The sequence below is a fragment of the Harpegnathos saltator genome, unplaced genomic scaffold, assembly GCF_003227715.2.
Source record: "Harpegnathos saltator strain DR-91 unplaced genomic scaffold, Hsal_v8.6 scaffold20, whole genome shotgun sequence".
Taxonomy (NCBI): Eukaryota; Metazoa; Arthropoda; class Insecta; order Hymenoptera; family Formicidae; genus Harpegnathos; species Harpegnathos saltator.
The window spans coordinates 654905-670690 of NW_020229984.1; the positions used below are offsets into that span (position 1 = coordinate 654905).

At 34.9% G+C, this 15786-nt stretch overlaps 2 protein-coding genes across 5 annotated transcripts; one reads left to right on the plus strand and one right to left on the minus strand.

Annotated features, from left to right (window-relative positions):
- The first annotated feature begins 3203 nt into the window (after positions 1-3203).
- Positions 3204-5324, plus strand: LOC105190837 (elongation of very long chain fatty acids protein AAEL008004-like). The gene is made up of 4 exons (XM_011153794.3): positions 3204-3625; positions 3823-4094; positions 4539-4841; positions 4992-5324. The coding sequence occupies exons 1-4, from the start codon at positions 3580-3582 to the stop codon at positions 5148-5150; spliced, it is 780 nt and encodes a 259-aa protein (XP_011152096.1). The 5' UTR covers positions 3204-3579; the 3' UTR covers positions 5151-5324.
- Positions 5325-10040: 4716 nt separating this feature from the next.
- Positions 10041-13778, minus strand: LOC105190836 (elongation of very long chain fatty acids protein AAEL008004). 4 transcript variants are annotated; one of them, XM_019844936.2, is made up of 6 exons: positions 13520-13778; positions 13260-13453; positions 13083-13142; positions 11473-11738; positions 11056-11358; positions 10041-10916 (listed from the first exon to the last, which is right to left on the minus strand). In XM_019844936.2, exons 3-6 carry the CDS (start codon positions 13126-13128, stop codon positions 10743-10745), a joined length of 789 nt encoding a protein of 262 aa, XP_019700495.1. In that variant the 5' UTR covers positions 13129-13142; positions 13260-13453; positions 13520-13778; the 3' UTR covers positions 10041-10742. The 4 variants fall into 4 exon arrangements, with proteins under 4 accessions (XP_019700495.1, XP_025153760.1, XP_011152095.1 ...); XM_025297975.1 differs by having other exon boundaries at positions 13260-13778; XM_011153793.3 differs by lacking the exon at positions 13083-13142 and having other exon boundaries at positions 10042-10916; positions 13260-13778.
- Between the last annotated feature and the right edge of the window lie 2008 nt (positions 13779-15786).

Sequence of the window (15786 nt, forward strand, 5' to 3'; positions counted from 1 at the left end):
CACGCATATTATGTTAGGGCGTTTATAGCTATCGAGTGTGCTATGATTCGTGTTGAAATCGATGAAACAGGTTGCGTCATCTCCTTGTAAGATCAAGCGGTTCTGGCGCGATGATCGGAATGAATAATTCAAATTTCAATGACGACATCGCGGTGTCGTTGTCGGTTAGACTCTTCTTTTAAAGCAATGTCGACTTCTAAATAAAAGGAAGGGTCTATCAAAGGCAAAAACTTAATCTCATAGAAGCCCTCGTCCCTATTGGTAAAAAATTGAGACAGTCGATTTTCACAAGCCTCTCTTGAAGCGAACTTTTCACCAGCAAAATTGTTCGCCATGGACAGGAACAGATGGTAATCACTTGGTGCCAGGTCCGGACTATAAGGTGGATGCACAAGAACCTCCCAACCAAGCTCCCGGAGCTTCTGGCGAGTCACTATCGACGTGTGTGGCCTGGCGTTGTCCTGATGGAACACAATTCCTCTCCTATTGGCCAAAGCTGGCCGCTTCTGGGCGATTGCTTCCTTCAGACGGTCCAATTGTTGACAGTACAGTTCCGAGCTAAGAGTTTTGCCGTAGGGGAGCAGCTCATAGTAGATAATTCTCTGCCAATCCCACCAAACACACAGCAAAATCTTCCTGGCCGTCAATCCTGGCTTGGCCACCGTTTCCGCCGGCTCACCGCGATTCGACCACGACCGTTTTCGCTTGACGTTGTCGTAAGTGATCCACTTTTCATCACCAGTGACCAACCGCTTCAGAAATGGGTCGATTTTGTTGCGATTCAGCAGCGATTCGCAGATGGAAATTCGGTCCATGAGGTTTTTTTTCGTTAACTCGTGTGGCACCCATACATCGAGCTTCTTTTTGTATCCAGCCTTATTCAAATGGTTCCAAACGGTTTTTTGTGCAATCTTTAGCTCTTGGGCAATCGAAACAGTGCTTACATGACGGTCGGACTCGACAATGTCCATGATTTTATCGATATTTTCGACAATTGGCCTTCCAGTGCGTGGTGCATCTTTGACATCGAAATTACCGGAACGGAATCGACGAAACCAAAATTGCGTGTGATTGGCTGTTACAGTATCAGGACCATAAACACTATTCACATTTTCAGCCGCCTGGCTTGCGTTTTCGCCTTTATCGAAGAAAAACTGTAAAATATAGCGTATTTTCTCTTTGCTAGTGTCCATCTTTGACGCGCGCTCAAACAAAACTGAGTCAACTAATCATAAAACTGTCAGAAAAGTTTTTTTAGTACGAAATCTCATCTTTCTAACGCCATCTAGTAGAACCCGATCGGATTTATACAACGCGAGATACAGATAACTAAAGCCATCTATTGGAAAAATAATGGATTTCTTTTTATTACACCTGATATGATTCTTCTTATTCAATTTCATAAAAGTGTACCAATTTTATTTACTAAGAAAGACGCGAAAACTCGAGGAAAGATGAATTAAAATTCCGAATACTCTCTAAGATCCAGTTTCCCTTAGTTTCAGGATTAGACTAGATCAGCGAATCCTTTGATAGCTGTGACGTGCGTCGGTTATATATAATTGACAGGTAACGTCAAACTCGGCACGGAAGTCGAGGTAGTGGTGGGAGCGGTATTTTAGACTTACTTGCGAAATTTTCGTCGATAACGCTTCGCTAATAGTGTATATGTATACCGACAGGTCACGAGAGAGAAAATCTCAATTTACCTTAACTTGATTTCGCATAGTGGAAAAAAATTCGAGAAAATTGAATATTCAACTTATAGGTGTTAAATCGTACGATGAACGTACGATTTGACACTCATCTTGTCTTTCTTTTCATAAAAGAAACAGAATAAACCATGAAGATTGATGAGGAACCGCAAAAATGTGGAAAATCTTACATTAACGGAAAACACGATTAAATGATAAATATCGACTGGTAGCGATAGAGTGATATTGCAAACATTATACGCGTGATCCTGATCCGCACGCTTATATAAAATTTATTTTTATTGTATTTTATTTTTATAACGTACTATATATTTTACAGAAGACTATATATTTTACTTCTTATTTTTTGTAAATATTCATTATATTTATATTTTATTATATTATATATAATCGCTTGCGTGCATACATCATGTATTTCAATATTATCGTAAGCAATTTAGGGGAAGCAATTAAATATTAACGTCAGGCCCCAAACATCACCAGCCTGCTATATCAACCATTCTTGCCTTAAATATCTGTAAAAAGCGCAATATCATTTCAACCGGATAAAATCCGAAGGTTAACTTCTTGTTAGGTGATTTAAGTACAACATTAAATCGATTCGATGCATAAACTAACAGAATAGTTTTTACTTCCTCGTGTCATATTGAAGCACGGCAGTACGGTAGCAAGAGTAGAAGCAATTAAGTAACGTCTATTAAGCTGGCACAGCTCTTTCAGCACAATCGCATGGGACTAGCATAGAAATTTAGTCCTCTTTTGTTACTAATTTGTTGCTCTATTCTCGATTTTGTTGCTCCAGCCATTTCGAGAAAAAACAGGGGCTGTGCTAGCTTAACATTAAAGTTAGCACAGCCCCTCGAAAAAAAAAAAATAAAAAACGAAAAACGAACACATATTTTTAAACTACGATTTTGTTGCTAATTTGTTGCTCTATTCCCGATTTTGTTGCTCCAGCCATTTCGAGAAAAAAACAGTGTCGGGGACCTATAGACGTGTACTAGCTACAAGAGTAAACTACCCGAAAAAATTTTGTTGCTCATCCAATTTCGATCTTAATATGTTGTCTGATTTTGTTGCTCTTAAGATATCCCAGTTTTAAATTTGTTGCTCGCGGTATGTGTTTAAACAATACCCAAGAACCCATAAGTGTGTGCTGGCTACAAGAGTAAACTACTCGAAAAAAAAAAAAAAAAAAAAAAAAAAAAAAAAAAAAAAAAAAAAAAAAAAAAAAAAAAAAAAAAAAAAAAAAAAAAAAAAAAATTTTGGGTATTACTTTGTAGCTATACACTCTATAATCCGCACTGTTTTTTCTCGAATGCTGGAGCAACAAATCGGAATAGAGCAACAATAGCAACAAAATCGTAGTTTAAAAATATGTTTCGTTTTTTTTTTTTATTTTTTTTTTCGAGGGCTGTGCTAATTTAATGTGTAAGCTAGCAGCCCTGTTTTTTTTCGAAATGCTGGAGCAACAAAATCGGGAATAGAGCAACAAATTAGCAACAAAAGGGCAATAAATTTCTGTGCTAGTCCCATGCGATTGTGCTGAAAGGGCTGTGCCAGCTTAATAGACGTAATTAAGTATTAACGTCAGGCCCCAAAAAGCACCAGCCATTCCTGTTATAAATATGTATTTGTAAAAAGCGCAAAATCACTTCAACCGGATAAGATCCAAAGGTTAACTTCTTGGTAGGTGATTTAAGTATGGCAGTAGATCGATTCGATGCATAAACTAATAGTTCACATTTCCTCGTTACGTTGTCATATTGAAACACGGCAGCACGGTAGCAAGAATCAAAACTGAGGCGAAATCGCAGTGTATCTGTCACTTGCGAGACTATCAGTAGGAACGCACTCTAACGCAATGGGCTTATTCGAGACATTCTATTATTACTGGACTGAAAAAGCTGGTAAATAAGTATTAATATTATTAAGTAAAATTTAAAGTAAAGTAGTATTAATACCGCTAACGGTAACGCTCAGCATTTCTTTCACGATGCGCCGCGAATTGAGCGCGATAGGAAATGCTGTTCACTTTCTGAACGCTATAAAAGTGAGACATATTATTACGATTATATAAGAGATTAAGGCATCTCTTGGCTTTCAGATCCACGATCAAGAGATTGGTTGCTAATCGGCTCGTCATATCAAATTCCGCTTATAATGTTTGTTTACTTATACACCGTTTTTTATTGGGGCCCTCGATATATGAAAGACAAGCCGCCCTATGACCTGAGAACATTTATCAAATTCTACAATTTGTTACAAATCGTAGCAAATGCTTGGTTAGTGCGAGAATATATAACTGTAGAATGGCTGATCACAATACCGCTAACATGCTCGGCTTTACGTTATTCCTATGAGCCGCATAAGTACAAGGTACGTAGAATACATTTTTACATATTTACATCGTTATATAAAACATGTGTAAACATCATGTGATAAAATACGATTGGTAGCACATACGATACCGACAAAATATAAACGGTATAATCGCAGCATTACGGCATATACATAGCGGATCTCGATATTTCGTATTAAACGAGGCTTATTTGTTGTACCGTTAAAAAAGAAATATCTACATACACGACATATTAATTTTTGGACTTCGGATCAGTCCACCGGAAGTGAGATGAACGCTGTAAGCCGCGAAGCTAAAGTTACGGCCGTCGCAATGTCGTACTTTCGTGTGTACTTATGACGTCAATGAATGTCAATGAATGACGTCAATCAATGAAAGTCTAAAGACGCACTGTGCTCCCATACAGCCCGACATGGAACATCGTTTCCGAGCGTTTTAACATTCATCGTCTCTGATTGCAGATAACTGTGATTCTATGGTGGACTCTACTGCTGAAAATATTGGATCTCACAGAGACGGTGTTATTTGTACTGAGAAAGAAGAACGAGCAAATCTCGGTGTTACACATATACCATCATGTGTCGACTGTAATAATCATATGCATATTCATGAAGTACACAGCCAATGAAATAATCACGCTCGTACCATTGCTCAATTGCAGCGTGCACTTCATCATGTATAATTATTACTTATTTTCGTCCTTCGGGCCGCGCATTCGGATGATCATCGCGCCATGCAAACGTTACATAACAATAATTCAGATGGTAAGTAGAGAGGTGTTTTAGTTTACGTTTTAAATTACGTTTGATTTGCGCAATTGTCTAAAAATCTAACGTTACCGTCCTCCGATCGAGATTCCATCTCAGTTCTTTCTTTGATCCATAAATACCTAACCTAGGTCCATAAACTCGTAGGTGCAGTTCTGCATTCTGATAGCGTACGCAGCGCAGTCGAGTTTGTCGGACTGTAAGTCCGTGAGGAACTTAGGATATATATTCATTCTAAATGTAACAATAAATTTGTGTCTGTTCTATAAGTTTTATCAAAGAACATACATTACAAAAGCGAAGTAACAAAATAAGAAAGAAATACAAGGCGTCTACCACAGAATAAAAGTGCGACATGAATCTCCTTCATTTTTTAGGTATGGATGAAAGATTTGGTTGTATAACAATTTGGTTAAACATACAGGGTGTCTTAAAAATACCGGAACCCCCGGATAACTTTGCAAGATCAAGTTTTCATGAAAAACTTTAAATACAAAAGTTGTAGAAAATCGAATAATGGACTTGGTGGTAACCTTGAATTTGACCTTGGCCATGACCTTTAAGGTCATTTGGAGGTCAACTTACGTTTTTAAATGGGAATCCTTAATTTTTATTGCACTGTTTTTTTTCTACCAATTAATTTGAACAACTTTTGTCTAAAACATTTTTTTATTTGCCTAATATTTTTTTAGATAATATTTTTAGATAATATTTTTTTAGATTTGAGGAAAACTAGACAACTTTCTCAATATTTAACTTACGATATCTCGCTAACTATTTGTCGGAAGAAAAAGTGATACTAGACTTTTCTGCTTCATTTAGTCTCAAGTCTTAATATATTGTTACAATAGTGCCTTGATTTTTGTTAACTTGATGATTTTGAAATTTCCAAAAGTCAAGACGCTATTGTAACAATATATTCTTGAGATTACATAAAGCAAGAAAGTCTATTACCACTTTTTCTTCCGACAAATAGTTAGCGAGATATCGAAGTTAAATATTGAAAAAGTTATCAGGTTTTCCTCAAATATCTAAAAGAATATCAGGCAAATAAAAAAACGTTTTAGACAAAAGTTGTTCAAATTAATTGATAGAAAAAAAACAGTGCAATAAAAATTAAGGATTCCCATTTAAAAACGTAAGTTGACCTCCAAATGACCTTGAAGGTCATGGCCAAGGTCAAATTCAAGGTTACCATCAAGTCCGTTACTCGATTTTCTACAACTTTTGTATTTAAAGTTTTTCATGAAAACTTGATCCTGCAAAGTTATCCGGGGGTTCCGGTATTTTTAAGACACCTGTATAATAATGTGTAACAGAGCAATACAGGTAGATGCGAAGAGAAGTTACATTTTTGTAAAAATAATATGGTATATGGTGTATACATTCATATATATTACATTATTACAATTCCAGCATAATTACAATATTGTAATACTGCGCTAATTCTCGATAAAATGTTACTTTAATACAAAGGAAAAAAAACAATAGATATATAAATAATTTATTTGTGTATACATTATAAGTAATTCGAAATAGGCGTAAAGATATAATTTATTGTTGGAAAATTTGATCTCGCACTGTTCTATTTAGAGATGAAATTGACGAACGTACCGTACGAAAATCAACTATTTATGAAATATTTGTGTGCGACTAATGTCAAATATAAATAATTTGATAATATAAATAACGGATGCTAGATACATTGTTATGTGCACGTAAATAGAGCAAACGATCGTATACGCGCTCAAATAACAAAGCATTAATTATCTCGGATATAAAATCGATTTGCAATTTTTACCACGTTTTAGCCACGTTATCGAGCATTCTTAATGAAACGAAAACTACGATAAGACTTTATCAATATTACTTGTGTAAACAGTTAACGGATAAAACTCCGTCTAGACCGCGGAATATTAGGTAGGACCGGTAGATTCAAGGAACATAAACAGAATCTCGAACAAAGAGGCTTGGCGACCGAAGCTATTATTTTAATATGTTAGCTATTGTTCGCGAGTCTAGGATTAGCATGTATTTTGACAACATATCGATATTTATGTCGCGAATAATATGACGACTCATTGCCTTTAACTGGAGGCTCATCAGCATCGACGTGAACCAATGAGAAGTCTGCGAGGACTATTCGAAAAGGGAGATTTAAGAGCAGCCACGAGGATTGAAGGACACATTTTTCTCGGACATCAAGAGAGACCCTGCTTTGCTCGCGCCTGTGCCTTTTGCTTTACGGCTTTGTTCGCTTACGCTTTACTTTGTTACGATTATTACACGAGAATAAATATCATTGTCATTGTTATCGTTGAATTGCTTCGAGTATGTGTCAATTTCTACTGAGTGGTCACCTTTATCGCATTCCTTTCCCCGAATCGCGGTAGCTTCTGTTCTCGGCGATTTTTGCGACCAATTCTCCGTTTCGCTTACGGTTTAGCTTATCGTGAGGAGGCGGAAATCTAAAGTTTCGACTAAACTTGAATGATTTATACTGATTGTATAACGATTAATACCTTCAAAGCATTGTATAAAATAAATTTATATGGCGTAATATGTATTAAAAAAAAGTATGTTTATCTCGTATAATATTTAGGGAATATACTACATAATAATATTATTACATAATATTATATTAACATAAATATAATGAAGAAGGGACAACAGGTAGGTTGAATTAAATTAAACAGTTAAATGTCTTCCTGAACATTGTTATACGTATCGTTAGACACACTAACGCGCGCACACATACGCACACATGTTCATTTACTTATGTAATCTATTTAATTTGCTTAGCCAGTGAAATATGCAAACAAAATTTCCTTCCGACTTAATATCACATTTATTTCTTACTTGATTAATCCGATCTCAACAATTACGCTTCCAAGCATGATATTCTTGCTTACAAAAAGCACTCCAGCAATTATAAGGTCAAGTCTCAATCGCATACACTTCTTTACACAACTTCGTAATCAATATCGTGATTAAGATGTCAGACAAGTGACATTGCATTGGATTTGACGGTGGAAAAAGTGGAACGGTAAAGAATCAAATGAATTAAACTTTAAACAACGAGTGGCTATTTTACAATGTATGGCATTGCGTTTAACTTCGATGATAACAAAACGGAATAAAAAGAAATCGAATTGTGATTTTTTTTATAAATATAAAGAGATAGCAACGAGAAAAAAGTCCTTTACCATTTTGCAAATAGTACGCAAATTTTCAAATTATCAATTAAAAGAGCCTTTAAATGTGGTCATTTTCAATCTTTTTCAATCAAATTTAATAATTTGATAACTATTGCAATTTTTACAAAATGACACATGACTCTTCTTCTCAGTTTGATCTGATTAATCTTCACAACTTTTCGTTCCCAAAAGATCCCAAACATCCCATATAATTATATCAAGACAAAAAAAAGCTATAATTATATATTGTTAATACATCGGTTCATTTACAAGAAAACACACAGTAGCGTTTCCTCTCGATATGGATGCGCTCTGAATATGTTGTAGTCTAGATCCAAAGAAAAACGCGTATTTGTTATGAGTGCTCAGTCCTTGATATATTGTCGAAGGATAAAAATAAAATCACACATCAAGAAATTACTCCCACAACAACGCGGTGTACTTACGTTTACACATTTTCACGTTGTAGACAAAATTATCGCACTAACGATTATCGCACGATTCACCAAAATCGTTATTCGTTGAAGCAGATACTCATTGTACTTACCTGAAACAGAAAAAAGAGAAAGACGTTTATAAAACGCGGTAGAAATTGAATGTAATGACATAATTACATAATAATGATATGATTAAGTATGATGTAGTCATATATGTTATAATAATTATATTATAATAACAACAGCTTCGTAACAACAAGTAGTACGATAATGCGAGACTGTCGTGAAATTAAATTTACATACGGAAGGAATTAAATCATTCGATAATGTGTGCGTTCTCTAAAATTTCCACTCCTACCGTTACAACAATCCATAAATATCAAAGTCAATATTGTTGATTATGACACGAACACGACAGATCGTGAAATCTGCCACGATCATCTTCGCTTCTTCGCTACAAAACGTCGCGTGTGATGTCAAATGATGATGAGAGATACGAGATTATACGGTAAGAGATCATGGTGGATGAAATGGTGCAAAGTCAGACATATGTTAGCGCTCATTTTCAAGTGGAATTGTCATAACGCACGAATGTAAAATACAGATACGCGAATGTTGAAGTATATTTTATCGGCTGATGGTACGCTCTGTGCGCGAGTCTCCGCAGAACGATGCTGAGATATTCAGCGGGCAGCAGCAAGGAAGAATAATGCAGAAGTATAATGACGATTTGTACGATATATTTGACTTGGAGCTTTTACAATGTTTATAAACATTATTCATTGTAAATCAATTTTATCCCAGTAACATAATCATGTGTGTTCAAATTTTATTATGTGAGCAATTGTGAAAAACCTCTGAAATAATATGCAATATTAGCATCTCAGATCATCGTCAATGTTAGCATTATTAACATGTGATACGCAACGTATCACACAATACGATATGCGATCGCATGCATGTTATATGTATATATATCGTATTATATATATATACAGGGTGGGGGGTTATAAGTTTACAACCCGAAATGTGAAGGTAGATTGGATTAAGATAAACATAAAAGTCCCATACCGTTTTGCGAGATTCGCAATAATTATCGAGTTATTAATGACAGAAATCTGAGGAATGGGAGCGTACCGACATAGATGATTGGAGAAGTGTTGGAGCTACTCGGACCACAGCGCGGCCCACTCGACCTAGCAACTGTTGGCGGCGTGCAGCGAGACGTAGGTCCGGCGAGATAAAACAACGAATAGCAGCACATTGTCTTTCCCCTCGTATATATATATACAAATAACTTGCATTCTTATCTATACAATATTTTAGATACAAAAGAAAGAAATCGCGTTTACTATCTCTTTCGATTATGATACATCGGATCTAACATATGTAAGGCCCTACGGTTATCAGCAACGGCCGATGTTCGGCTATTGCTCTATATGCCTCTCGGTTGCCGGGCGACAAAAAGCCGAATAAAATAAAAAAACAATATGGAATAAACAAAAGATCGGTGTGGACGTGTGAACAAAAAGGAAATTGTGTGTATTAAAAGAGAATAAGAACAACTTGTACACGTGTGTTTCATTCCTTGGATTATTATTACTTTTTACGGGTCCTATACATAATACTGATTAAGAAATATTATCCCAATTGTTGTATCTGCACATGTAGGAACGATTATGAATAATCATTCCTACATGTAATTTTGTAAAACTAAATTGACATAATCTTTTTTCCGCTATTAATTCGACAATATATCTGGGTCTGTGCTAGGTTGACTTTCTCAGTTTATTTCAAAAATATTAATTATTTTCAACACATAATTGGTTTACTTTTATTTGATATAATTTTCCAATATTACTATTTTTACAAGAATTATTTTTACTTAATTTATCTCCCTGATATCAGTTTTGTACAAAATACGGCACTACTCGTGTAGGAGAGCATGTGAGTCAATATCACTAAAACAATTTTTTGGTTACTTAAATATAAACAAACTAAACAGAGCAACGTGCAAACTGCATTTGTACAGTATACATCACATGTGTGCACAAAAATAACATTTATATTGTATAATATACAGATAATAATTTTGTTTCTTTTTTACTACTTATCGTTGCACACATGTATTAATATATTAGTAAGTATTATAAGACGGAAAATGTGTAAAATTTTGTCACTTATACACACCGACACGCACGCACGCACACATTTATTTAAAATGCGCTTAAATATTTAAATTGATAAACAAAATTGCTTAGCAATTAATTTTTTTGCTTAGTCGTTTTAGTATAAGTTTTCCTATAGAAATCATAAAATAAAAATATATATATTAATAAATTAATCGTAAAGTACGGTAATATTTCGATTCCCTTTGGCACTTCACAAAAAGGAAATAAAGCTTGCGACATGTACACCAATATCACAAAAAACTGCACCTAATACCAAAAACAAAGAAAATGTAAATAAATAAAATAATATAATATACGTCGAGCAGACTAAAATATATCTTCGATTGAATGATTAATTAATGTCAAGGACAAAATTCATTCTTACATGTAACATAATATAACATACCATTTGTATAGTAGTTAAGTATTGTTTGAAGGGGTTGACTATTCGCTGAATCTTCGGGCCGCATGCAGCGCAGAAGTAGTACGTGTACATTACGACATGCACGAAACAGTTTATCAAAGAAATAAACGAAGCTCTTGAATCCGGAACATATCTCATGAATATCGTAGCAAACATAACAACTGATATATGATGGTATACGTGTAAAACGGAGATCTGCTTTTGTTTTTTTCTCAACACGAACACACAGGTTTCAACGTAGTCAAATATTTTTAATAGTAACAACCACCAGGAAATGTTAAATATCTAAAAAGTATAAACGTCATATTACAGTTAGCATACCCAATGCTCTTATTTGTTCTCGCAGGGAATACAATTGATCAATATCAACAATATGTATTATACAATATGAAAACATACCATTTGTGCATTGGGACTATCGAAATCTGGTTTCCAGCATTTGAAACCATATTTCGTGAACCAACCGGCACGTATGTATTCCTTTATAGCCCAAGCATTTGCTAGAATTTGTATTATATTATAAAACATTATAAAGCCTTTTAGTTTATACGGTGGCCTATTTTTCATGAAGCGAGGACCAGCGATATAAATAAAGTACAAATATCCAAGACTAATGAAAAATGAATACCACATGGATACCATCGGCCATTCTTTAGTTATTGGATCTGCAAAAAATAATATAATTTAGAGCATAATTTTTTAAATAAAGAGAGAATAAGTAATCTATACTAGGAAAATACTTGTTTAACGTAATTGTTCTGAACAGTCGAGTAACTTTTTATTAAGGTATATCATATTGTATTATTTTAGCAGTATTTTTAATAATCATTTGCATAAAGAATGGCAACCGAGAAGATTAATAAATTCGGCACGTTGAACTATTTGTATTTTTAACGAATGTTGCATTCACTTTGCTGAATAATGACTTGAAAAGTAAATTCGTGTTATTTAAACATTCTAGAAATGTACTCGATCTTTCAGTTTCTGCTTTGAATCTAACTACATTATTAAAAATTTCGAATCATATTTTCGTATTACAAGAAGTTGATACAACATCTATATTTTTAGATCTTGCAGATATACGACGCAAAATATGCTGTTATGCCAAATAATTTTACGCTATATATATTGCTATATTATACTTTTAATAGAGATTTTTCACTGTATTTTACAACACGTAAAATTCACGAATTTTACAAGATTTTTCACTATATACGAATCACGTCATGTCACATACAAAAATAGAAAGAGAAAAGAAAGATATATATAGTCACTAAAATATTGTTATTATGTAAACTTTTTCGAAAGCGAAAACGAGAACAGGAGCTACGAAGCATCGTATATGAAAAATTTCACAAAATTAAATAAAACAAAAAAATAATAACATAAAATATAATGTAATATAATATAATATAATATAAAATATAATATAATATAAAATAATAAATAAAATAAAAAATTAAATAAAATACATAATTTTACTGTACTCACCTGGTTCTAACACAAATCTATTGTAAAATCTAACCAAACTCATGGTGCAAAAACTAAATTCAATGTCACAGTGCCTGTTTCTTACTTAACAAACACAACGTCAATGGTTACGATCTTAAATACGACTAATCTATCCAGCAGAACCTCGGCGATATTTATAAGCCAAATCAATTGCATACATTTGGTTACGCAATTTCATTGTGAAACTTTAGGAACGATAAATTCGATAACCTTTATTCCCGTGACTGTATAGTGAAAATATACAGTATAGAAAGTATAGAAAATATAAAGCGGAAAAATCAAATAAGTTAATAATGATTTCATTTCATGAAACATTTCTCGAAACAGTTTTTTCTTTTTAATAAATATAAAAGAATGGAAAGAACAAAAAAATAATAAAATTATGTAAAACGAAAATATATTTAAATTAATATAACACACGCGCGCGCGCACATGTACACACACACAAAATATTTGTGACATAATACATATAATAATTATAAATACATATCAATCACCATAAACCAAAATTATCCATCGTTGAACGAACGTGTGAACCCTCATGGTGTATGAACCCTCTATCATAATTATAAATATTATATTATATTTATATAAGTACTACTTGTACGTTGACAAATTCTCATGTCTACTGTACGCGGTATCTTGATATTCATTAATATCGCACGAGCACTTACCTACTTCATCGTAGCTGGAAACATCGTCTTCCGCTCAAGTACGCGCAAAAGAGAGATTTCCAAAGCCCGTTTATCCATCCTCGACCGTTGTGATGGGTGGGAGCGTGGAGCGAGACCTCGTCTTTCGGGAAGAATGGAAACTATGCCATCTATTTAAGCCGAGTACTTCCGAGAGGTCGACGAAGTCCTGCGGGCTTCATCAAATTTTTAGCCCGCTCACGGCCCTTACCTTCCATCACGACCCGCGTGTCTATGCTTACCCTCATCAAAATTATGGCCTCCCTAAGATCCACTCGAGTAGGTCGCGTCGCTAATACTCCCCTCAGAATATTCTTAGTAAAAACGAGAATCGTAGTTGCCAAGTAACTATTAACTTCCAAGGATGTCGCGCGTAATAACGCCATGAGACGACGTGGAACAATAAACGGCGAGTGTCGACTTCGTTATATTCGAGTCGAGCTCTGGTTTCATTAGCGTCTCTTGATTTTCGTTACGATTACTTCCAGTACAAATGTTCTGTATCAATGAATTCGTAAACAGTAATTATCGAACAAAATCCTCAAATAAAAATACTTTCCTGTTAATCAATTAACTAGACTATCAGTTAATAAAACTAACAGCTGTCAAATTATTGAACATGTTTTTAACGTACGTTTCTACATCCCGGAACGAGATGCTCAGCACAAAAATTCTAAGTTTTACCTTATAACGAAACGATCTCACTCTAATCTTATTACTAAGCTGGCACTCGCCTTTTGTAAAATTAGTTTTTGAATGCGGAAAATGATAGATTCTCGGTTGCGATCGTTGGTAGTGACAACAATTTCGTTTGTAGTATCAACCGTAAGAAATACAGAGATTTGGAAAAATGGCCAGCACCTTGTTTTAAAAAGATTTCGATAGTACATTTCGATTCAAAATTGTTTGTAGTTGTTGGTTGGTCTGTTCATTTCATTTGTAGTCGCATCGTTTAAAAGTTACAACAATTTAAACACGGCCGAAAATTAAACGTATGACTGCGTGCGGAACGAGAAGCACTACGAACAACTACAGATGATTCTATCTCGATATGTATTATTGGAAAATCTTTTTTACCTCAAGAGAGAAATACAGATTATTTTTTCAAATTTCCAAATTTTTTTATAATCGAAGCTACGAATGATATTATTGTTACTAATATGCAAACTACAAACGAAATCCTATTATTTTCGTTACTTAAAAGTTAATTTTGCGATAATAGAGTGCCATGGTCATTCATATTCGTTGCATTGCGCGCGTATGGATGCTGCAAGATCGAAGAAAATTTTTCTAATGCTCGAGGAAACAGAATGACATCAGCGATAATTTTTAATTGATATTCATATCAAGAAGATTAAAATATTAAAGTATCTTATGTAATTCTCATCATTATACATATACGCAGTCGAGTTACTTTATTCATATTTTGTTATTACAGATGCCTCAAGCCAGACGAAAGTTCTAGTGCTCGAAGTATAAGATTAGAATAAATACCGTTGACGTTAATTGATATTCGTGCCAAAAAGGTTAAGACGTCCGTTTCTCACGTAACGCTCATTATCCATATGCAATATTCATTTATGCATTATTAGTTATGTGCTTCTTCTGGATTAAGTGCTTCAAGATTCATATGCAAGGTGTTAAAAGGTTATGATCGTGAGCTAGTAAACGAAGTAATAATATCGTGAGTAAATGAGTGAGGTAGCAAGGAATAATATCAGGTGTAGTAAAAAGAAATCCATTATTTTTGCATGAAATTGAAGGCTTTAATTACCATAGTTAGAATGATCCGATTTAGGTCAAATATGCGCCGTTTTGTTCGATAGCTTGTTGCCATTTTGAAGGTAATTTCATTATGCCTTTCTCATAGAAACCCTCGTCCCTATTGGCAAAAAATTGAGACAGTCGATTTTCACAAGCCTCTCTTGAAGCGAATTTTTCACCAGCAAAATTGTTCGCCATGGACAGGAACAGATGGTAATCACTTGGTGCCAGGTCCGGACTATAAGGTGGATGCATAAGAACCTCCCAACCAAGCTCCCGGAGCTTCTGGCGAGTCACTATCGATGTGTGTGGCCTGGCGTTGTCCTGATGGAACACAATTCCTCTCCTATTGGCCAAAGCTGGCCGCTTCTGGGCGATTGCTTCCTTCAGACGGTCCAATTGTTGACAGTACAGTTCCGAGTTAAGAGTTTTGCCGTAGGGGAGCAGCTCATAGTAGATAATTCCCTGCCAATCCCACCAAACACACAGCAAAACCTTCCTGGCCGTCAATCCTGGCTTGGCCATCGTTTCCGCCGGCTCACCGCGATTCGACCACGACCGTTTTCGCTTGACGTTGTCGTAAGTGATCCACTTTTCATCACCAGTGACCAACCGCTTCAGAAATGGGTCGATTTTGTTGCGATTCAGCAGCGATTCGCAGATGGAAATTCGGTCCATGAGGTTTTTTTTCGTTAACTCGTGTGGCACCCATACATCGAGCTTCTTTTTGTATCCAGCCTTATTC